This window comes from Polypterus senegalus, chromosome 6 (genome assembly GCF_016835505.1).
Source record: "Polypterus senegalus isolate Bchr_013 chromosome 6, ASM1683550v1, whole genome shotgun sequence".
Taxonomy (NCBI): domain Eukaryota; kingdom Metazoa; phylum Chordata; class Cladistia; order Polypteriformes; family Polypteridae; genus Polypterus; species Polypterus senegalus.
The window spans coordinates 9219215-9242500 of record NC_053159.1 but is presented as its reverse complement, the minus strand read 5'-3'; the positions used below and the strand labels follow the sequence as shown (position 1 = coordinate 9242500).

The window sequence follows — 23286 nt, the reverse complement described above, 5'->3', positions numbered from 1 at the left end:
AAAGTCGGAGGTTCGAAGATGATCAGATACCGTTGTAATTCCGACCATAAACGATGCCAACTAGCAATCCAATTGGGAAACCAAAGTCTTTGGGTTCCTGGGTTGTATGGTTGCAAAGCTGAAACTTTTTTTTATTTATTTTTTTTATTTATTTATTAATTTTATTACAATCAATACATAGCAATCAAGTTTTTACAAAAAAAAACAATTATGCTAAGAACAGATCGATCCCCACCCTTGAGAGAGAGAGCAAGCCAAACGGTGTAAAATTTAAGGCTTGTAAAAATACCTAAATCAACAAATTCTCTGTGCTTTATGAACTTATTTTAAAATATTACTGATTAGATCCTGCCATGTTTTGAAAAAAGTCTGTACAGATCCTCTAACTGAGTATTTGATTTTTTCCAATTTCAAATAGTATAACACATCAGTTTCCCACTGACTTAAAGAGGAGAGTTTGGGTTCTTCCAGTTTATCAGAATAAGTCTGCGTGTACAACAGTGTAGTGAATGCAATCACAATTTGTTTGTCCTTCTCCACTTTAAGCCCCTCTGGAAGAACCCCAAACACAGCTGTTAATGGGTTAGGAGGGATTGTGAATCCAAGGCTGTCTGAGAGGTAATTAAAAATTTTTGTCCAGAATAATGTTAATTTGGTGCAGGCCCAGAACATGTGACCCAGTGAGGCTGGGACTTGGTTTGCAACGCTCGCAGGTTGGATCATGCCCTGGAAACATTTTGGAGAGTTTTAGTCGAGACAGATGTGCTCGATATATAATTTTGAGTTGTATAATTGTATGCTTTGCGCATATGGAGCTCGAGTGAATTCTCTGCATTGCTACTTTCCACTCCTTTTCTGATATATTAATTGAGAGGTCATTTTCCCAGTGTCCTCTTGGATCTTTGAAAGGAAGGGATTGTAAAAGGATTTTATATATTGTAGAGATGGAGTCTAACTCCTTGAAATTGAGCAATAATTTTTCCAGCGTGGATGAGGGTGCAAGATGAGGAAAATCTGGAAGGTTCTGTTTAACAAAGTTCCTGATTTGAAGATAGTGAAAGAAATGTGTAGCTGGAATGTTAAATTTGGACTGTAATTGTTCATAGGATGCAAAGACGTTGTCTATATAAAGATCTCTAAGCAAGTTAATTCCAAATTTTTCCAGATATTAAAAACTGCATATGTTTGTGAAGGTTGAAAGAGATGGTTCTTTTGCAGGGGTGCCACAGAAAGAAGCTTCTCCGTCTTAAAATGCTTTCTACATTGGTTCCAGATTCTAAGTGAGTGGAGCACAATTGGGTTATTAGTGTATTGCCGATAGCGTGTGTTTATTGGGGCGCAGAGCAGGGAATACAGAGAAGTACTGCAGGATTTTACTTCTATTGGGTCCAAGCCTGTGTATGTTCTTCTATTTGTGTCCAGGTTCTTATCGACTGTATATTTGCCCAGTAATAAAACTGGAAGTTAGGTAGAGCCATGCCGCCTTCTGCCTTTTGTCTTTGTAGGGTCGCTCTTTTGATGCGTGGATGTTTAGAATTCCAAATAAATGAGGTTATTGTTGAATCTAATTGCTTAAAGAACGATTTATTAATGTATATTGGAATGTTTTGAAATAAAAAAAGGAGCTTAGGAAGAATATTCATCTTAACAGTGTTAATTCTTCCAGCTAGCATAGAGAGTAAGGCAGGGAGCAAGTGCCTTGAGCACAGGAAAGGCGCTATACAAATAAATTTATTATTATTATTAACAAACACTGGAGAGGGTGCCAGATAAGAGCAGCATGAAAAAAGCAAGCTGTTTTCTGTTTTCTTATGTCTATAATAATATATATATATATATATATATATATATATATATATATGTATATATATATATATATATATATATGTATATGTATATATATATATATATATATATATATGTATATGTATATATATATATATATATATATATGTATATATATATATATATATATATATATATATATATATATATATATATATATAGTGGAAGATCAGCCCAGCAACAGACAGACACTGACTCACAAAGTCCCAAAACACATGTTTATTTTCCTTACGGCTTTACAGCACCACACAATGCATTAATCAGTCACCGCAATTCAGCTCAGTCCTTTTCTTCTTTCATTCCTTCCTTCCTTTTTGTTAACCACCTCCACTCCTCTCCCGTAAGCTTTGTCCTTTTCCTCCCGACTCTGGCTACCTGAATGGAGTGAGACGGACTCTTCTGTACTGCACCCGGAAGTGCTCCAGGTGCTCCCCGATCATCTTCCGGCAGCACTTCCAGGTGTGGTGGAAGTGCTGCAGACCACCAAGGCTCCGGCACTGTCCAGGCACCCCCGTGTTGGTGGCCACAGGCCCCAGTAGGGCTGAGCTTCCAAGCTCCAAGCCCACGGCCCCAGTGCAACACAGGGGGACTGCCCTAGGATTGACAGATTGATAGCTCTTTCTCGATTCTGTGGGTGGTAGCGCATGGCCATTCTTAGTTGGTGGAGCGATTTCTCTGGTTAATTCCAATAATGAACGAGACTCCTTCCTGCTAAATAGTTACGCGAACCCCGATTGTTCGCCATCCATCTTCTTAGAGGGACATGTAAGATTGAGCAATAACAGGTCTGTGATGCCCTTAGATGTTCGGGGCTGCACGCGCGCTACACTGAAGGAATCAGCGTGCATCTACCCGGCGCTGAGAGGCTTAGGTAAGTCGTTGAACCCCATTCGTGATGGGGACCGCGGCTTTCAATTGTTCCCCATGAACACGAAGGGGCCTGAGTTGACTTGAAAGCTTGCGTGTTGTAATCTTTGTAGTTAGCCAATAAAAAGGGTCATTTTGCTTGACTTCTCACTACATTCATAATGACTAACACGGTACAACAACCTAGTACTACAGACATACAATTCTTCTTCTTCTTCTTTTGGCTGCTCCCGTTAGGGGTTGCCACAGCAGATCATCTGTCCACATATGGATTTGGCAAAATTTGACACCGGATGCCCTTCCTGACGTAACCCTCCCCATTTATCCGGGCTTGGGACCGGCACAAAGAAACACACGGGTTTGTACATCTTATTGGAGTAAATGTAAAATTTCAGTTTGGCCACTGGAGGGTAGCATCACCCACGGAGTCTGTCACCGTTTTCACAGTTGAGTCCTGTCAAGTGTGTCTTCAGTCATCGACCAACCAAGTTTGTCCTTCGCAGACTTGGTGGGGTCTGCTGGAGGCTATGCCAGCTAGCATAGAGAGTAAGGCAGGGAGCAAGTGCCTTGAGCACAGGAAAGGCGCTATATAAATAAATTTATTATTATTATTAACAAACACTGGAGAGGGTGCCAGATAAGAGCAGCATGAAAAAAGCAAGATGTCTATAATAATAATATATATATATATATATATATATATATATATATATATATATATATATATATATATATATATATAGTGGAAGATCAGCCCAGCAACAGACAGACACTGACTCACAAAGTCCCAAAACACATGTTTATTTTCCTTACGGCTTTACAGCACCACACAATGCATTAATCAGTCACCGCAATTCAGCTCAGTCCTTTTCTTCTTTCATTCCTTCCTTCCTTTTTGTTAACCGCCTCCACTCCTCTCCCGTAAGCTCTGTCCTTTTCCTCCCGACTCCGGCTACCTGAATGGAGTGAGACGGGCTCTTCTGTACTGCACCCGGAAGTGCTCCAGGTGCTCCTCGATCATCTTCCGGCAGCACTTCCATGTGTGGCGGAAGTGCTGCAGACCACCAAGGGTCCGGCGCTGTCCAGGCACCCCCGTGTTGGTGGCCACAGGCCCCAGTAGGGCTGAGCTTCCAAGCTCCAAGCCCACAGCCCCAGTGCAACCCAGGGGGACTTCCCTCTCGTGTCCCAGGGGAGGTACTGCTGTTGACATGTCCTCTCCTCAGATGGCCGTCCTGACTGGGCAAGGCCCCGGCCGACTGCCACACTATATACTGTGTATATATATTATTCCAAAATGAAGCTGGCTTGTCCAAATGTGCTTGAGCAGACCTCAAGCGGCTCTGTTTGTGCTTCCTCTTCATCACTCTCGCATACAGCATCTCCTTGTGTAAAGTCTGCGAATGGTTGAGCGATGCACAGTGACTCCGTCTGCTGCAAGATGATGTTGTAGGTCTTTGGTGCTGGTCTGTGGGTTGACTCTGACTGTTCTCACCATTCGCTTCTGTCTATCCGAAATCTTTCTTGGTCTGCCACTTGGAGCCTTAACTTGAACTGAGCCTGTGGTCTTCCATTTCCTCAATATGTTCCTAACTGTGGAAACAGACAGCTTCAATCTCTGGGACAGCTTTCTGTATCCTTCCCCTAAACCATGATGGTGAACAATCTTTGTCTTCAGGTCATTTGAGAGTTGTTTTGTGACCCCCATGTTGCTACTCTTCAGAGAAAATTAAAGGAGGAGGGAAACTTACAATGGACCCCCTTAAATACTCGGATTCACCTGTGTATGTAGGTCAGGGGTCACTGAGCTTACCAAGCCAATCGGAGTTCCAATAATTAGTTCTAAAAGTTTGGGAATCAATAAAATGACAACGGTGCCCAAATTTATGCACCTGCCTGATTCTGTTTGAACAATTATTGCACACTTTCTGGAAATCCAATAAACTTCATTTCACTTCTCAAATATCACTGTGTGTGTCTCCTATATGATATATTTAACTGACATTTTTTATCGTAACAACCAACGATTTATATAGGAAAATAATGACTATTAACAAGGTTGCCCAAACTTTTGCATCCCACTGTGTATATATATATATATACAGTATATAAATATATATTCAAGGCATTCGTAGACTGAATCACAATTTGATTGTATGGATCAGATTGTGATTCAGACTACGAATGCCTTGAATGTAATTACCCCGATCTAAATGCTGTCAAATAAACAAACCACGCGCCATGGCCTCTGGCGCTGACGTCCGAGGTTCGATTCCTGGGAGGGTGTGCAGTGAGTGTGTACGCCTGATGAGCCCAGAATTAGGGTGAAACACGTGTCACGTACTCTTTGCATTATTTGACAGTAAAACTATTTCAACCACCGTCGCAGTATAAAGAAAATAGCAATGAGCGAACCCAATGCCAATGGTTGAGAGAGTACCTTCCTGTAGCAGGCTATGGAAAACATAAAGTAATCCCTCCTCAATCGCGGGGATTGCGTTCCAGACCCCCCAGCGATAGGTGACAATCCGCGAAGTAGAAACCATATGTTTTTTATGGTTATTTTTATATATTTTAAGCCCTTATAAACTCTCCCACACTGTTTATAAATATTCCCTGCACAGTTATACAGCATAATCCCTTTGTATTCTCTTAGATATTAGGTAAGATTCATTGAAATTATGTATGTAAACACACTGTTTATATACAGTAAAACCTAAATATTATTTTAAAGATATCGAGTATCTCCGATATCACATATGTTACAGCCATTACGATAGACAGGCCACCAGCAATAAATACAGTACAATGCAAGAAAAATAGTATACAGTAAATGTGTGTCAGTGACACTAAAGCGACGCATACATGTACTAAGTACTGTAAGTAGAAAATTAATTATGGTTACTCACCAACAATGACTTGTCCGATAACGATGAGTTTTATTTTACTGCACAACAAAGGAGAGTGTTACAGCTGTTCTAAAGGAGCCATTTCAGGCGATTGTGTAGCACTGCCGTTGTTCTTCTTCAATCCAAATTCCTAAAGCAGATTCCTTCCAGACTCTACTGCCTTATTATTATCCACTTACAACTCGTTTTGCACCCTGGTTAAAAGGACACTCCGGCCGTAGATCTTCTATTCCTTTTCTACTTTTTAAATAAAAAGAATGGTAGCCTCATTGATGCTGTAATGGCGTCCTACAGCGGTGTAGCTTTTCCCTTCCTTCAACAAATGCAAAACGTTTACCTTTTTCGACAATCGTTAACATCTTCCATTGGCGCTTGGGCACGGCCCCTGAAGCAGTAGCAGGAGCAGATCGTTTTGGAGCCATAATGAAGGGCTTGACTACGCACAAAATTAAACACAAAAGAGCACAAAAGTTAACTCTTTACACAGCGAAACACGTTGATGCTAAATGAGTGAGACGAGACTTCCTGGTTAACGCCGCGGAATCGAATTCGGCGCTCCGTCACTGAGCCAATCAGCACACAGGAACTTAACTGCGTGCTCTGATTGGGTAGCTTCTCAGCCACTCGCCAATAGCGTCTCTTGTATGAAATCAACTGGGCAAACCAACCCGAGGAAACATGTACCGGAAGTAAAAAGACCCATTGTCCGTAGAAACCCGCGAAGCAGCGAAAAATCTGCCTTACATATTTAGATATGCTTACATATAAAATCTGTGATAGAGTGAAGCCGTGAAAGTCGAAGTGCGATATAGCGAGGGATTACTGTATATGTATACGTTAAAACCAAGCACACCATTGTTTTTCTTGTGAAATTCCCAATAAGTTTGATGTGTCACATGACCCTCTTCCTATTGAAAAAACAAAAGTTGGATCCAAAATGGCCGACTTCCAAATGGCCACCATGGTCACCACCCATCTTGAAAAGTTTCCCCCCTCACATATACTAATGTGCCACAAACAGGAAGTTAATATCACCAACCATTCCCATTTTATTAAGGTGTATCCATATAAATGGCCCACCCTGTATATAATATGCTGTCTACACAAATTCCTGACATATGTACGGATTAATCAAGGCAGCCCTTCTCTTACCTTGAGGCTCTGTAATTTGCACTATTTGCTATCTTCTTTGCCTAATATACATTTGTGATTTTCTAGGCGCAGGCTGCTCATTTGATCTTGGATGATGGGACGAGGATGAAAGGCTTCTCCTTTGGACATCAAAGGTCGACTTCTGGAGAGCTCGTCTTTAACACCGGCCTGGTAGGGTAAGGAACTCCGGTCTTTACAACCAATAATGAAAGCTGGCACATTAAGTGTGACGGTGAAAACACGGTTTACCAGAAAGAGAAACGGGCCTTTGGTAGAGCTGCAAATTATTGGACTGTTTTCAGTTTTGTCATAGTTGGTGTCATAACTGTGGGAGTCCCAAAAGCACAAGTCTCAAAACACTCCCAAAAATTGCCCACTAGTGTGCCAGCTGCGGGCCACCCGGGCATCCCAGGCTGTCTGCATATGAAGAGCAGCAGCAAATCCGTTTGGTTTTGGTGAACGGCAGGCTTGACTCTCGGTTTACAATCCCGCCACGGTTTTGTTAAACATCGTCTCTGCCAGGCCCGTCCTTTAACCCTTTCGGCCCTGACATCCTATTACTAGTACATACGTACATACATAGTACATACTGACCCCTACTCTCTCTTCTGTTTCTTTTCCCGGTTTTCTGTGGTGCCGATCTGCGCCATCACCACCTAATCAAAGCACCGTGATGTCCTACATTGATGGATTAAAAGCCAGAAGTCTACATGACCACCATCATCAAGTCCTTCCAAGAGAGCCGTAAATACAAAGAGGACTGTTTCATTTATGTTAGGTAGAATGCCCAGAGTCCCGTGGCCTGGAACCCCTGCAGATTTTATTTTTTCTCTCCAGCCGTCTGGAGTTTTTTTTTGTTTTTGCTGTCCTCCCTGGCCATCGGACCTTACTTTTATTCTATGGTAATCAGTGTTGTCTTATTCTAATTCTTACTTTGTCTTTCATTTCTCTTTTCTTCATCATGTAAAGCACTCTAAGCTACATTATTTGTATGAAAATGTGATATATCAATAAATGTTGCTGTTGTATACAGTATATATTGAACTGGGTGTGCTACTATTAGCGCAGACTGGAGAGACTGGCATACAGCCTGCAAAACACAGAAGTGAAAATGGACGCTTCCGGACCACTCTGAATTTTATTTCCTCAAGAAGATTGAAGTATTTGGCAGCTATTGTATAATAATAGCGATCATTTTTTTTTTTTGTTTTTGAGCTTCCTAGACACCCCAAAGGTAGAATATCTCACAACACAATTTTTCCCATAAAAACAGACAATCCTGGGCCGAAAGGGTTAATTAAAAACCCATACTGGCTCTTTATGGTGGCACTGGTTAATATTTGGTGCTGAGTCACAGGGTGGTCTTATCTAAGAATAAATGTCACTTTAAGAAACCCCTATGAGGTATCAGCTGGATCGTATTTTCAATTCCAGGTTAATGCAGGGACGGGCAAAAGTAGGTTTACGGTCGTGAGTATGCGAGTTTATTCTTGTATTATTTATTTATTAATTACTCTTGTAATAACTTTTATGGACAGAATTTCTAGGCACAGCCAGGGTGTTGAAGGGGTCCGGTTTGGTGGACTCAGGATTGGGTCACTGCTTTTGCAGATGATGTTGTCCTGTTTGCTTCATCAGGCCGTGATCTTCAGCTCTCTCTGGATCGGTTCGCAGCTGAGTGTGAAGCGGCTGGGATGAGAATCAGCACCTCCAAATCCGAGCATGGTCCTCAGCCGGAAAGGGTGGAGTGCCCTCTCAGGGTTCGGGAGAGATCCTGCCCCAAGTGGAGGAGTTCAAGTATCTCGGGGTCTTGTTCACGAGTGAGGGAGAATGGAGCGTGAGATCGACAGGCGGATCGGTGCGGCGTCTGCAGTGACGCGGGCTCTGCATCGGTCTGTCGTGGTGAAAAAGGAGCTGAGCCGTAAGGCAAAGCTCTCAATTTACCAGTCGATCTACCTTCCTACCCTCACCTATGGTCATGAGCTATGGGTAGTGACCGAAAGAACGAGATCGCGAATACAAGCGGCTGAAATGAGTTTCCTCCGCAGGGTGTCTGGGCTTTCCCTTAAAGATAAGGAGAGGAGCTCAGTCATCCGGGAGGAGCTCAGAGTAGAGCCGCTGCTCCTCCGCATCGAGAGGAGTCAGATGAGGTGGCTCGGGCATCTGATCAGGATGCCTCCTAGACACCCCAAAGGTAGAATATCTCACAACACAATTTTTCCCATAAAAACAGACAATCCTGGGCCGAAAGGGTTAATTAAAAACCCATACTGGCTCTTTATGGTGGCACTGGTTAATATTTGGTGCTGAGTCACAGGGTGGTCTTATCTAAGAATAAATGTCACTTTAAGAAACCCCTATGAGGTATCAGCTGGATCGTATTTTCAATTCCAGGTTAATGCAGGGACGGGCAAAAGTAGGTTTACGGTCGTGAGTATGCGAGTTTATTCTTGTATTATTTATTTATTAATTACTCTTGCTTTTGCTTTAATGCTAATAAAACTTCTTCAGCTAAAAGTGGCAAAAGATGAATAAAAAACAAAAGAGTGGATAGACGTCTTTTCGTAAAGCTCACAACCTGAAAAGAAGGTAAAGAGTCTTTATTTATGAAGTTGGAGGCCGCCATCTTAAATGCCAGCAGTGCGACAACAACAGCAACATTTATTTCTGTGGCACATTTTCATACAAATGCTTTAGCTCAAAGTGCTTTACGTGATGCAGAAAGAGAAAAAAAGACAAAATAAATCAGAATTAAAATAAGGGAACACTAATTAACATCGAATGAAAGTAAGGTCCGATGGCCAGGGAGGACAGAAAAAACAGTAAAATCTGCAGGGGGTCTGAGACCACGAGACCAATCGGCCCCCTCTAGGCATTCTACCTGACATCAGTGACCTCAATCAGTCCTCATTGTACTCAGGGTTCTCATGGAAGAACTTGATGATGACGGTCACGTGGACTTCTGGCCTTTAATCCATCAATGTAGGAACATCACGGTGCTTTGATCAGGTGGTGGTGGCGCAGATCACAGAAAACCGGAAAAAGAACAGAAGAGACATTAGGGGTCAGTACGGATTATGGAGCCATTAATGAATAATAATGATAATTAATTGAATATACAGAGCAGTAGGATTAAACTAAGATGAAGCTCTGAGAAGGCCATGTTAAAGCAATGCGTTTTTATCAGTTTTTTAAAGTGCTCCACCGTATCAGCCTGGTGAATTCCTATCGGTCTGCTATTCCAGATTTGAGGTGCAGCAGAAGGCCGCCCGCCTCACCACTTCTTTTAAGTTTAGCTCTTGGAATTCTAAGCAGACCCTCATTTGAAGATCTAGCGTTACGAGTTGGAATATAAGGTGTCAGACATTCCGAAATATAAGATGGAGCGAGATTATTTAAGGCTTTGTAAACCATCAGCAGTATTTTAAAGTCAATTGTAAATGACACAGGTGACCGGTGCAGTGACATCAAAACGGGAGAGATGTTTCACAGAACACTTTTTTGTTTTTAAAGCTTTCCTTATTTCAAGTTATATTTGTGACATTTTCGAGCTGAGAGTCACGATGACCCATAATCGGAATTTCCCTGTTTCTTTTTCCTAGCTATCCAGAAGCTTTGACAGACCCCAGCTACCGGGGGCAGATTCTCACTCTCACGTATCCCATAGTGGGTAACTACGGGGTTCCGGACACAAATGCAGTCGATGAACTGGGACTGAAAAAGCATTTGGAGTCGGAGCGCATTCAGGTAAGCTTTGGGAACGCCATTCTCTTTGGAGTCCTGCCATTGTGACGCAGACATCTCATTTACGCCGTCTTACGGTCCCACAGGATGGCAAACGGACCACCAAATACCCCAGGGGGTGTGGCCAACTCTTAACTCTTTTAGGGCTAATTTTTTTTTTTTGTTTCTTATCTCCCAGGGCTGAATATTTTTCCAAAAACTAACATTTTTTAAAAAAGAACACAAAGCAATTGTTTAACATATCAAATCAACAAAAAATATTTCCTTTTGACAAATGTTCCTGTCTTGCATGTTGTATGAGCCTGCATACTCTATGATTTCACATACATTTTACAAAATCTGATCTCGCTCAAAGCAGCCAATTTCAGTCATTGCCACATTGCACTGCTTACAATACGTGTTGCTTTGGTGCCTACTTTTCAATTGTCTGTTGCTGCACTTTCTCACATATATTGTTAGTGTGTACTGTAGAGACAGGTCACCCTTTTGCCATCGTGCCATTCCACTGCCACCAAGTTTTCTGCCCGCATGAAAACCGTATTGTCACCTCTTTTCATCTTCTGAAACTTTATGAACTTTATGCATGGCATTATAGCCTGGCTCACCCCATGGGATTTGCTTTTGTTTATTACAGAAGTGAATAAAACTTTGCAGCAGGAACGTACCTATCACCATGCTGCATAACCTGTCCAAAGCCACCAGGGGACAAAGCACGTTTGGACCAATGCTCCCTGAAGTTATATCACCAGTTCTGTCCCATCTCTATTTGTAATACCACAGCACGCTTCATCTCGTCTTTTGTTGTGGGTTTACACTTTGAAAAACGAGAATGCGATGCAAACGCAGCCCGCGATTCAAAACATTTCTCTGCCTACCTGTCTGTCTCGTCTGACGGTAGCTGAAAAGCAGCATCAGGAGAGAGCAGCCTGAAGTACAGCAGCTGGTGATCTGTCGTGTCCAACAGCAAGCCATGCCGTCTTGTGAAGTCCAGCAGCCAGATCGGCTCTCAACGGATCAACGTCTGTGTGTTTATCCTACGCGAACCTTGCTGTAGATGCATCGACTGCGCAAAGGCGCTCAAGTGGCAGCAGATCCACTGGCGTGGCATCGGCTGGTGTTTGATCAGCTGATGCCGGCTTCTCACTCTCTTGCTCGATCTCCTGATCACTGCCAATAAAATCCGATTCTGAAAAATCAGAGTCCGACTCCGCGATAATGCGCAAAGCATTGTCTGCCGAGTGTTTTCTTTTCTGCACTCACTTCGCTCCCTTGTCACATGTCGATGCCATCTTGCCATCGTTTACATTTCGCAACTCACGCACACGCTAGGATTAGTTGCCGAGTCAACGAGTCTAGCGTTCCTCCAAGCACAGAGGGAATGCCTGTGACCTGACAGTGAGATTTGTCGCCATTAACAGCTGATTATCGCCCTCTATCCCTGGATGTCGACTTTAGTCGACATGCGGCCTCAACCCCTCCTGTCGACAAAAGTCGACATCCGCCCTAAAAGAGTTAAATTGTGCTTGTCAACCAAAAATTTGAACCCATTCCAATATTCCCATGTTGAAGATAAACATCACAGCTGTAGAGTTGTAACCATTTTAAATCATCTTGCATGCATTTTACAGAAGCTGTAAGCATGGGATTTGGCATTGTGAGCATGTGGTGAGATTCACAACCCAATCCAGAACATTCAGAGAGTAAGATGAACGGATTGCATTTCCTTATGTTATTGACGTCTTTATCCAAGGTGGCTTAACAACATTTGTGATGCAACTGGTTCCATTTCTTTTGGTTTTCCAGTCAGAGCAGAGCAGGTCAAGTGACTCACTCAGGGCCACAAATGGTGTCAGTAGTGGGATTTGACCTCACAACCTCGGTTTTTGAAGTCCAAAACCTTAACCACTACGCCATACTGCCTGCCTGTGTTGCTCTGAGCCTGCAGAGGGAGCTTTGAAAACGTGTTTAGCATGGGATTTTTGTTTTTTTTTTTTGTCCTCATAAGAATTACTTCTGAACGCTTTGCAGTAGTAGGGTGCTGTATGCCATTATAGATGCAAGTCCATCAAAACGACGCCATTTATTGGCTAACTGAACAGATCACAATATGCAGAGCTTTCGAGGTGATTACAACCTGCCTGAAGAAAGGGGCCTGAGCTGCTTTCGACAACTTGTCATTATTGTAATCTGTTCAGTTAGCCAATTAATGGGGTCCTCTTATTGAACTTCTGAACACTTTGAAGTCTCTTCAGTTATTTTATACGGCACTTCCTGACTCACCAGTACGAGAAAACCGCCATATATACGTCAAACCGTTCAACGTGGCTTGATGTCCAGTTATGCAAGGCATCGAGCTTTATCAAGGTCCCATACTCCCCTGTTTTTGCCCCCCCCACCCCACTTTTTTTTCCCCAAAAGGCCCAAACAAATATTTTTAGACCGTTTTTGGAATATGATTTGTGCAGGAAATTACACTCTTCTGATAAAGAGTAAACCGAGAGTTGTCTTTGTCAAAAATGATCAGAAGGACTTGAAATTGTGCAGGCTGCTTTAAGTGACCTCAAATGACGTGAGGTGTCAAAATGACTCCCTTTTCAACAAAACTTTGAAAAAATTGGGACAGGTAACACAGGCATGTGGAGTGTCACCTCGAGGCTGCTGATCCTAAATATAATCAGGTTTTTCACATTTGTTTCTTTATTGGTGGTCCTAATCCCTAAAGAGGCACTCCCAGAAGGTTAAAACGTGACAAATGTCAAACATAAGCACATGGGGTATCGATTTAGGCCAACGGTTCCCAAACTCAGTCCTGGAGACCTCCTGTGGTTGCAGGTTTTTACTCCAATCAGATTCATAATCAGTGATAATAAGTGGCCTCGTTTAATTAGCTGCTCCCTTTTCTCTCCTCTTATTCTGCATTCTGAAAAACACAGCAGTATGATTTTACATTCGTAAGACATTTAGGAATATCCTCATTTGGTGCAGTAGCTTTAATATGCTTACAGCTGTGCTTGAAAGTTTGTGAACCCTTTAGAATTTTCTATATTTCTGCATAAATATGACCTAAAACATCATCAGATTTTCACTCAAGTCCTAAAAGTAGATAAAGAGAAACCAGTTAAACAAATGAGACAAAAATATTATACTTGGTCATTTATTTATTAAGGAAATTGATTGAATATTACATATTTGTGAGTGGCAAAAGTACGTGAACCTCACGGATGATCAGTTAGTTTGAAGGTGAGGTGTCAGGTGTTTTCAGTCAATGGGATGCCAATCAGGTGTGAGTGGGCACCCTGTGTTATTTAAAGAACAGGATCTATCAAAGTCTGCTCTTCACAACACATGTTTGTGGAAGTGTATCATGGCACGAACATAGAAGATTTCTGAGGACCTCACAAAAAGAGTTGTTGATGCTCATCAGGCTGGAAAAGGTTACAAAACCATCTCTAAAGAGTTTGGACTCCACCAATCCACAGTCAGACAGATTGTGTACAAATGGAGGAAATTCAAGACCATTGTTACCCTCCCCAGGAGTGTCGACCAACAAAGATCACTCCAAGAGCAAGGCGTGTAAAAGTCGGCGAGGTCACAAAGGACCCCAACTGAAGGCCTCTCTCACATTGGCTAATGTTCATGTTCATGAGTCCACCATCAGGAGAACACTGAACAACAATGGTGTGCATGGCAGGGTTGCAAGGAGAAAGCCACTGCTCTCCAAAAACATTGCTGCTCGTCTGCAGTTTGCTAAAGATCACGTGGACAAACCAGAAGGCTATTGGAAGAATGTTTTGTGGACGGATGAGACCAAAATAGAACTTTTTGGTTTAAATGAAAAGTGTTATGTTTGGAGAAAGGAAAACACTGCATTCCAGCAGAAGAACCTCATCCCATCTGTGAAACATGGTGATGGTAGTATCATGGTCTGGGGCTGTTTTGCTGCATCTGGACCAGGACGGCTTGCCTTCATTGATGGAACAATGAATTCTGAATTATATCAGAGAATTCTAAAGGAAAATGTCAGGACATCTGTCCATGAACTGAATCTCAAGAGAAGGTGGGTCATGCAGCAAGACAACGACCCTAAGCACACAAGTCGTTCTACCAAAGAATGGTTAAAGAAGAATAAAGTTAATGTTTAGAATGGCCAAGTCAAAGTCCTGACCTTAATCCAGTCAAAATGTTGTGGAAGGACCTGAAGAGAGCAGTTCATGGGAGGAAACCCACCAACATCACTGAGTTGAAGCTGTTCTGTACGGAGGAATGGGAGAAAATTCCTCCAAGCCGGTGTGCAGGAATGAGCAAAAGTTACTAGAAACGTTTAGTTGTAGTTATTGGGGGGTCACACCAGATACTGAAAGCAAAGGTTCATATACTTTTGACACTCACAAATATGTAATATTCGATTAGTTTCCTCAATAAATAAATGACCAAGTATAACATTTTTGTCTCATTTGTTTAACTGGTTTCTCTTTATCTACTTTTAGGACTTGAGTGAAAATCTGATGATGTTTTAGGTCATATTTATGCAGAAATATAGAAAACTAGCAAAATACCCCTGCTTTGCAGCGGAGAAGTAGTGTGTTAAAGAAGTAATGAAAAAGAAAAGGAAACATTTTAATAATAACGTAACATTATTGACAATGTAATTGTGTTGTCATTGTCGTAAGTGTTGCTGGCATATATATATACACACATATATAAACATATATATACACATCATATATATATATATATATATATATATATATATATATATACACATCATATATATATATATATATATATATATACATCATATATATATATATATATATATATATACACATCATATATATATATATATATATATATATATATATATATACAGTACACATATACAAATATAGACATATATATATATACACTCACCTAAAGGATTATTAGGACCACCACACTAATACGGTGTTTGACCCCCTTTCGCCTTCAGAACTGCCTTAATTCTACGTGGCATTGATTCAACAAGGTGCTGAAAGCATTCTTTAGAAATGTTGGCCCATATTGATAGGATAGCATCTTGCAGTTGATGGAGATTTGTGGGATGCACATCCAGGGCACGAAGCTCCCGTTCCACCACATCCCAAAGATGCTCTATTGGGTTGAGATCTGGTGACTGTGGGGCCATTTTAGTACAGTGAACTCATTGTCATGTTCAAGAAACCAATTTGAAATGATTCGAGCTTTGTGACATGGTGCATTATCCTGCTGGAAGTAGCCATCAGAGGACATGGTGATCATGAAGGGATGGACATGGTCAGAAACAATGCTCAGGTAGCCCGTGGCATTTAAACGATGCCCAATTGGCACTACGGGGCCTAAAGTGTGCCAAGAAAACATCCCCCACACCATTACACCACCACCACCAGCCTGCACAGTGGTAACAAGGCATGATGGATCCATGTTCTCATTCTGTTTACGCCAAATTCTGACTCTACCATTTGAATGTCTCAACAGAAATCGAGACTCATCAGACCAGGCAACATTTTTCCAGTCTTCAACTGTCCAATTTTGGTGAGCTCGTGCAAATTGTAGCCTCTTTTCCTATTTGTAGTGGAGATGAGTGGTACCGGTGGGGTCTTCTGCTGTTGTAGCCCATCCCTCAAGGTTGTGCGTGTTGTGGCTTCACAAATGCTTTGCTGCATACCTCGGTTGTAACGAGTGGTTATTTCAGTCAAAGTTGCTCTTCTATCAGCTTGAATCAGTCGGCCCATTCATTCTCCTCTGACCTCTAGCATCAACAAGGCATTCTCGCCCACAGGACTGCCGCATACTGGATGTTTTTCCCTTTTCACACCATTCTTTGTAAACTCTAGAAATGGTTGTGCGTGAAAATCCCAGTAACTGAGCAGATTGTGAAATACTCAGACCGGCCCGTCTGGCACCAACAACCATGCCACGCTCCAAATTGCTTAAATCACCTTTCTTTGCCATTCTGACATTCAGTTTGGAGTTCAGGAGATTGTCTTGACCAGGACCACACCCCTAAATGCATTGAAGCAACTGCCATGTGATTGGCTGATTAGATAATTGCATTCATGAGAAATTGAACAGGTGTTCCTAATAATCCTTTAGGTGAGTGTATATATATATATATACACACACATATACAGTATATACATATATATGCATATACATATCTACATATATACTATATATACACATACAGTGGTGTGAAAAACTATGTGCCCCCTTCCTGATTTCTTATTCTTTTGCATGTTTGTCACACAAAATGTTTCTGATCATCAAACACATTTAACCATTAGTCAAATATAACACAAGTAAACACAAAATGCAGTTTTTAAATGATGGTTTTTATTATTTAGGGAGAAAAAATCCAAACCTACATGGCCCTGTGTGAAAAAGTAATTGCCCCTGAACCTAATAACTGGTTGGGCCACCCTTAGCAGCAATAACTGCAATCAAGCGTTTGAGATAACTTGCAGTGAGTCTTTTACAGCGCTCTGGAGGAATTTTGGCCCACTCATCTTTGCAGAATTGTTGTAATTCAGCTTTATTTGAGGGTTTTCTAGCATGAACCGCCTTTTTAAGGTCATGCCATAGCATCTCAATTGGATTCAGGTCAGGACTTTGACTAGGCCACTCCAAAGTCTTCATTTTGTTTTTCTTCAGCCATTCAGAGGTGGATTTGCTGGTGTGTTTTGGGTCATTGTCCTGTTGCAGCACCCAAGATCGCTTCAGCTTGAGTTGACGAACAGATGGCCGGACATTCTCCTTCAGGATTTTTTGGTAGACAGTAGAATTCATGGTTCCATCTATCACAGCAAGCCTTCCAGGTCCTGAAGCAGCAAAACAACCCCAGACCATCACACTACCACCACCATATTTTACTGTTGGTATGATGTTCTTTTTTGAAATGCTGTGTTCCTTTTATGCCAGATGTAACGGGACATTTGCCTTCCAAAAGTTCAACTTTTGTCTCATCAGTCCACAAGGTATTTTCCCAAAAGTCTTGGCAATCATTGAGATGTTTCTTAGCAAAATTGAGACGAGCCCTAATGTTCTTTTTGCTTAACAGTGGTTTGCGCCTTGGAAATCTGCCATGCAGGCCGTTTTGCCCAGTCTCTTTCTTATGGTGGAGTCGTGAACACTGACCTTAATTGAGGCAAGTGAGGCCTGCAGTTCTTTAGACGTTGTCCTGGGGTCTTTGTGACCTCTCGGATGAGTCGTCTCTGCGCTCTTGGGGTAATTTTGGTCGGCCGCCACTCCTGGGAAGGTTCACCACTGTTCCATGTTTTTGCCATTTGTGGATAATGGCTCTCACTGTGGTTCGCTGGAGTCCCAAAGCTTTAGAAATGGCTTTATAACCTTTACCAGACTGATAGATCTCAATTACTTCTGTTCTCATTTGTTCCTGAATTTCTTTGGATCTTGGCATGATGTCTAGCTTTTGAGGTGCTTTTGGTCTACTTCTCTGTGTCAGGCAGCTCCTATTTAAGTGATTTCTTGATTGAAACAGGTGTGGCAGTAATCAGGCCTGGGGTGGCTACGAAATTGAACTCAGGTGTGATACACCACAGTTAGGTGATTTTTAACAAGGGGCAATTACTTTTTCACACAGGGCCATGTAGGTTTGGATTTTTTTCTCCCTAAATAATAAAACCATCATTTAAAAACTGCATTTTGTGTTTACTTGTGTTATATTTGACTAATGGTTAAATGTGTTTGATGATCAGAAACATTTTGTGTGACAAACATGCAAAAGAATAAGAAATCAGGAAGGGGGCAAATAGTTTTTCATACCACTGTGTATATATATATCTATATATCTATATCTATATCTATCTATATATATATATATATATATATATATATATATATATATATATATATATATATATATACATATTCGCAGCAGAGAAGTAGTGTGTTAAAGAAATTATGAAAAAGAAAAGGGAACATTTTAAAAATAACGTAACATGATTGTCAATATACAGTAATTGTTTTGAGAGTGTTGCTGTCATCAAGGATTTGATTATCATTATTTCTTTCAATCAGATTCGTATTTGGAGGATGTGTTTATTTAATGTTAGCTAAGACCCAGCACTTAAAAGTTTCTTGCTACAGCAATTTTAACTCCGTTACAAAGTGATCCAAAGTCTCGTTTATACCTCGTGTCTTCTCAGTAAAGTTGTATGTCGCGAATACCACATTCGTCGTAGGCATGACTAACGGCAGCGGGAGCCTGTCTATAAACTTAATATAAACTTACGGTTCACGCCGGGCTTTGTTTCCGCAGTAGATGTACTTATGAATATGCTTGTATTTATGAATACGCTTGTATGCATCACTTGCTTCATAATCTTTTTCTGCCTTCTCAATAGTGAAATGGCGCTTTTGTTCAGCTGTTTGGAGGTCTTCCTTGTTCTCTACGCACTTACGTAGGAGGCGTGATGATGCCACACCGAAACTCCGCCCCCCACGCCATCCAGCTCAACTCCATTACAGTATATGGAGAAAAATAGCTTCCAGTTATGACCATTACGTGTAGAATTTCGAAATGAAACCTGCTTAACTTATGTAAGTAAGCTGTAAGGATTGAGCCTGCCAAATTTGAGCCTTCTACCTACGTGGGAAGTTGGAGAATTAGTGATGAGTCAGTGAGTGAGTCAGTCAGTCAGTGAGTCAGTGAGGGCTTTGCCTTTTATTAGTATAGATTCTAAAGGGTTCATAAACTTTCAAGCACAACTGTACTAGGGTGTTGTACCGTGTTAGCCATTATGAATGTAGAGAAAAGCCAAGTAAAACGGCCCCTTTTATTGGCTAACTAAATAGATTACAATATGCAGGCTTTCGAGGCAACACAGGCCCCTTCTTCAGGCGAGATGTTAATATAGAAACTGGAGTTCCCCATCTTTATATACACACTAGGACAAGAAACAACATTAGTAAATCTTTAAATGAAAAATCTTAAATTTTGCTTGTCTTTTCTCTATGCAATTGAAAATATTTAGACTTTAAACGGTTAAATCGAAGCACACATTTCTGACACAACTCTTTCTGATTATTATGTACCTCTACCTCATAAAGTAAATTATCACGTTTCTTATGAACACCCTAAAATGGGATGACCGGTGCTAATTCAGACTTTTTTGATGGAAAATGATGTTTGTATTCTCTTCTCTCTTTTTTGTTTTCTTTGTGGGGGTGTCCAGGTGTCTGGCCTGTTGGTACAAGACTACAGCCATGAATACAGCCACTGGAATTCTGTGAAGTCTTTGGCAGAATGGCTACAGGAGGAGAAGGTACCATATTATCAAGGATGAAATGTCTTGTGGTGTCCGACAGACGTGCATGCCGTTCATTTCAGTGAGAGGTTCTTTTGATGGTTCTTCTTCTTCTTCTTCCAAGCGGACCGTTATTGAAAAGTATGAACTGCAAAGTCAGAAGCCAAAAAATAAAAACCAAAATGTCGAAAGCCAATAACTCTTAGTTATTATTGACAAAGTGAAAATGCGAACCAAAATCAAAGTCCAAAAGTATCAGCAAAAGAACTCAGGACCAGAAAAAATAATCTGCAATCTCGGATGAAGAGAGGTCCATGGTGCCATTACTCTAAAGCCCGGTTTATTGTTACCACCTAAAAATTCCATGTAGACCGGCGGTTCTCAACCTAGGGGGGCTGTGAAGTAACAAAAAAGGGGGGCACGAAGATGTGAAAAAAAGAAAACGAGAATCGAAAATATGAAAAATACATCTGTTGAAACCAAAATAAATTAATTTAAACTACATTCTGATACTAGAAAAATAAATATAGAGTTAGATAATCCATCCATCCATCCATTTTCTAACCTACTCACGGGGCCTACTGGAGCCAATCCCAGCCAACACAGGGCACAAGGCAGGAACCAATCCTGAGCAGGGTGCCAACCCACTGCAGTAGAGTTAGATAAATGTCGATAAAAGTTAAGTAGGTATAATAAAAGTTGTGGCGGTGTAGCAAAAAATATAGGAATACATTTTATTGGGGTTTCAAAAAAAGCTAGGGGGGCCACAATTAAAACTGTTATGAAAACTCAGGTCACAAATACTTAAAGGCTGAGAAACGCTGAAAGAAAGAAACACTGCCAACAACCAAAACGCATTTATACGTGGCTGCCTGTTCGATCAACATACTGATACTCTCACAGTCAGTAGGTGTCGGGCCAGTGTCAAATTCCTAACAATTTAAAAGAGGAAGTTTAAACGATTGTTCAGTAAAAGATCTCAGTGCTTTGGCCAGCTCCCAAATGGGAATAGGCTTTAAAAGTTCAAAACACTGTGAATGGCCTTCAAGGAATACAACAATGCCCCGAAAGGGAGAGGATGCACATTAAAACCCCTGGCATAAATGACAAGGTCAGAAAAGAATCTTTATATAGGAAAGATTTATTTAGACTAAACAAAAATGGAACAAAACTGGAAGAGAAAAAGACCAAATGATTTGCCTAAAATGGCAGTCCAAAGTAAACCGATCCAATACTCAGAATCCAAAGACAACTTCATAACTCCCAAAACAAAATTAAATACGGAACATACAAATGACTGCAGTGGGCTGGCACCCTGCCCGGGGTTTGCTTCCTGCCTTTGCACCCTGTGCTGGCTGGGATTGGCTCTGGCAGACCCCCGTGACCCTGTAGTTAGGATATAGCGGGTTGGATAATGGATGGATGGACATACAAATGATCTTTACTCCACAAACCCCATAACACTCAATGATGCACTGCTGGGACCCTCGCTCTGACCTCTGCATCAAAGCAGAGGGAGGACCAGCAGCAGACACATCAGGATGGCCCCGCCTCCCGGGGTTCCACCCACAGAACACAAGGAATGGAAGAGCAGGAAATACAGTAAATGGTGCGCACGGTGGCTCAGTGGCAGTGCTGCTGCCTCGCAGTAAGGAGACTGGGAGTCGCATTCTGGGTCCTCGCCCCGTGTCTACTCTGGTTTCTTCCCACAGTCCAAAGACGTGCAGGTTAGATGGATTGGTGATGTTAAATTGGCCCTAGTGTGTGTGTGTGTGTGGGTGTTTGATCTGTGATGGACTGGTGCCCTATCCAGGGTTTGTTCCTGCCTTGCACCCTGTGCTAGCTGGGATAGGCTCCAGCAGCCCCTCTTGACCCTGTTCAGAACTACACTGGTGAATAAAACAATAAATACATATAAAAAGCCAACTCAATTATGTAAAAATGTGAAAAACACAAGAATAAAAAGCAAATAAGCACAAGCTAGGGAATAAACCCTGGCTGTAATGCAAAATTCTATCTTTGTCCCTATTAGTTTTCCTGATCCCGGCTCAGTTTTCAGTGCTGTCACCACTCCATTATGTGGCAGTACAATCCCGAAACTGGACACCACGCATACTGTGAAATCATTTTGAATAACTGCGTCCACACGAAGTGGTGCGGACCTGTAGACGGGCAACAGAGTCATGTTGCTTAACCAATGGAACCCAGAATTCAAAATGGCAACACGGTGATAGAAAATCAGATAGAAAACCAAACTCTACGTGCGCTAAACCGGCACAGAAGGTTCCTTTACAGGGAAGATCGTCGATTCCTGATGCCTTAACCCTGACTTGGTTTAAGGGGGTTTGAGAATGTTTTGTTACGAGGGACGTTCAAAACGTTTCCTCACTTTAATATTTTTGTTGGAAACGGTGACAACGGGAGGAGTAATTGGTTGTGTCTGAGAGTGTCATGGGACTGGTTCTGTCTGACAAGTTTAGTATCAGAGTTGTCACCCTGTGGTGAAGATGGCTGCAAAACTTAGAAGATGCACCAAAGGTGGAACGGCGTTCTGTCATTCACTTTTTATAGGCAGAAGGTGTGCCGGGAGCACAAATTCATCTCTGCATGTGTGCTCAGTTTGGCGATAAAGTTCTCTCTCATAGAGTCGTCTAGGAGTGAACCAAAATGTCCCAAAATGGCCGTACTGGATATGATGGATGCAGAGCGCTCCGAACGTCCAGCTACAGCCACAACCATAAGGAGTGAAGAAAGAACCCTGGAACTGATTTGTGAACACAGAAGAATAACAAATTAATATGTAATATAATAATATATTAATAATTCATTTAATTTAATTAATATATATTAGGAGTTCCATGGATGGGTTTCAGGGGGTCTGTGAAGGTCAGATAAAAATGAACATTCACTAATCAGCCCGGTACTGTTGATTTTTCTTGCGTGAACTTTCTCACATGATTTGTCTCGTGCGTTACGTCTCTTGCCGTTATTTTTCTCACGTATTATTTTTCTCGCAAGTATTTATCTCAACTAAGACTAATGCGTGAGTTACATACTCGTGAGAAACATAACGCGAGAAAAATAGTGGTCGATAAAGTACATTATATTCAATGCATGTAAAGTTGTGTTTATGTGAATATTTCTCGGGTTTTAGGGAGTTCACAGCTTTCGTCAGATTCTCAAAGGGGGTCCGCGACTCATAAAAAGATTAAGAATGACTGCTTTCAGTATTCAGACCCTTTGCTGTGTCACCCCTAATTGTGGTCGGGCACAATTCATCTTGAGATGTGTCTACAACTTGATTGGAGTCCGATTTTGGTTCTCTCCTTACCTTTGACTCCGTGTGTGCAAGCCTGAAAAACGTCACTTAAGTGGCAAAATGTGACAGACCACTGGAGCACGTTGGAATGGTGGTCACTATGGAGCGGTGCTATACATAACAGAAGTTGCTTGTTTATTGTGATTGATGTCGATGTGTGACTTCTTTC

The 23286-nt window shown here is 41.6% G+C and overlaps 1 protein-coding gene across 4 annotated transcripts in view; it reads left to right on the top strand.

Moving 5' to 3' along the window:
• The window catches only part of cps1 (carbamoyl-phosphate synthase 1, mitochondrial), a 269036-nt gene that overhangs the window by 13534 nt on the left and 232216 nt on the right, over positions 1-23286 (top strand). For all 4 annotated transcript variants that reach the window (XM_039755356.1, XM_039755359.1, XM_039755355.1 and 1 more), the window contains exons 2-4: positions 6837-6946; positions 10373-10517; positions 19727-19816. In XM_039755356.1, the coding sequence (XP_039611290.1) occupies positions 6837-6946; positions 10373-10517; positions 19727-19816 (345 nt within the window). The remainder of the gene's footprint in view (positions 1-6836; positions 6947-10372; positions 10518-19726; positions 19817-23286) is intronic.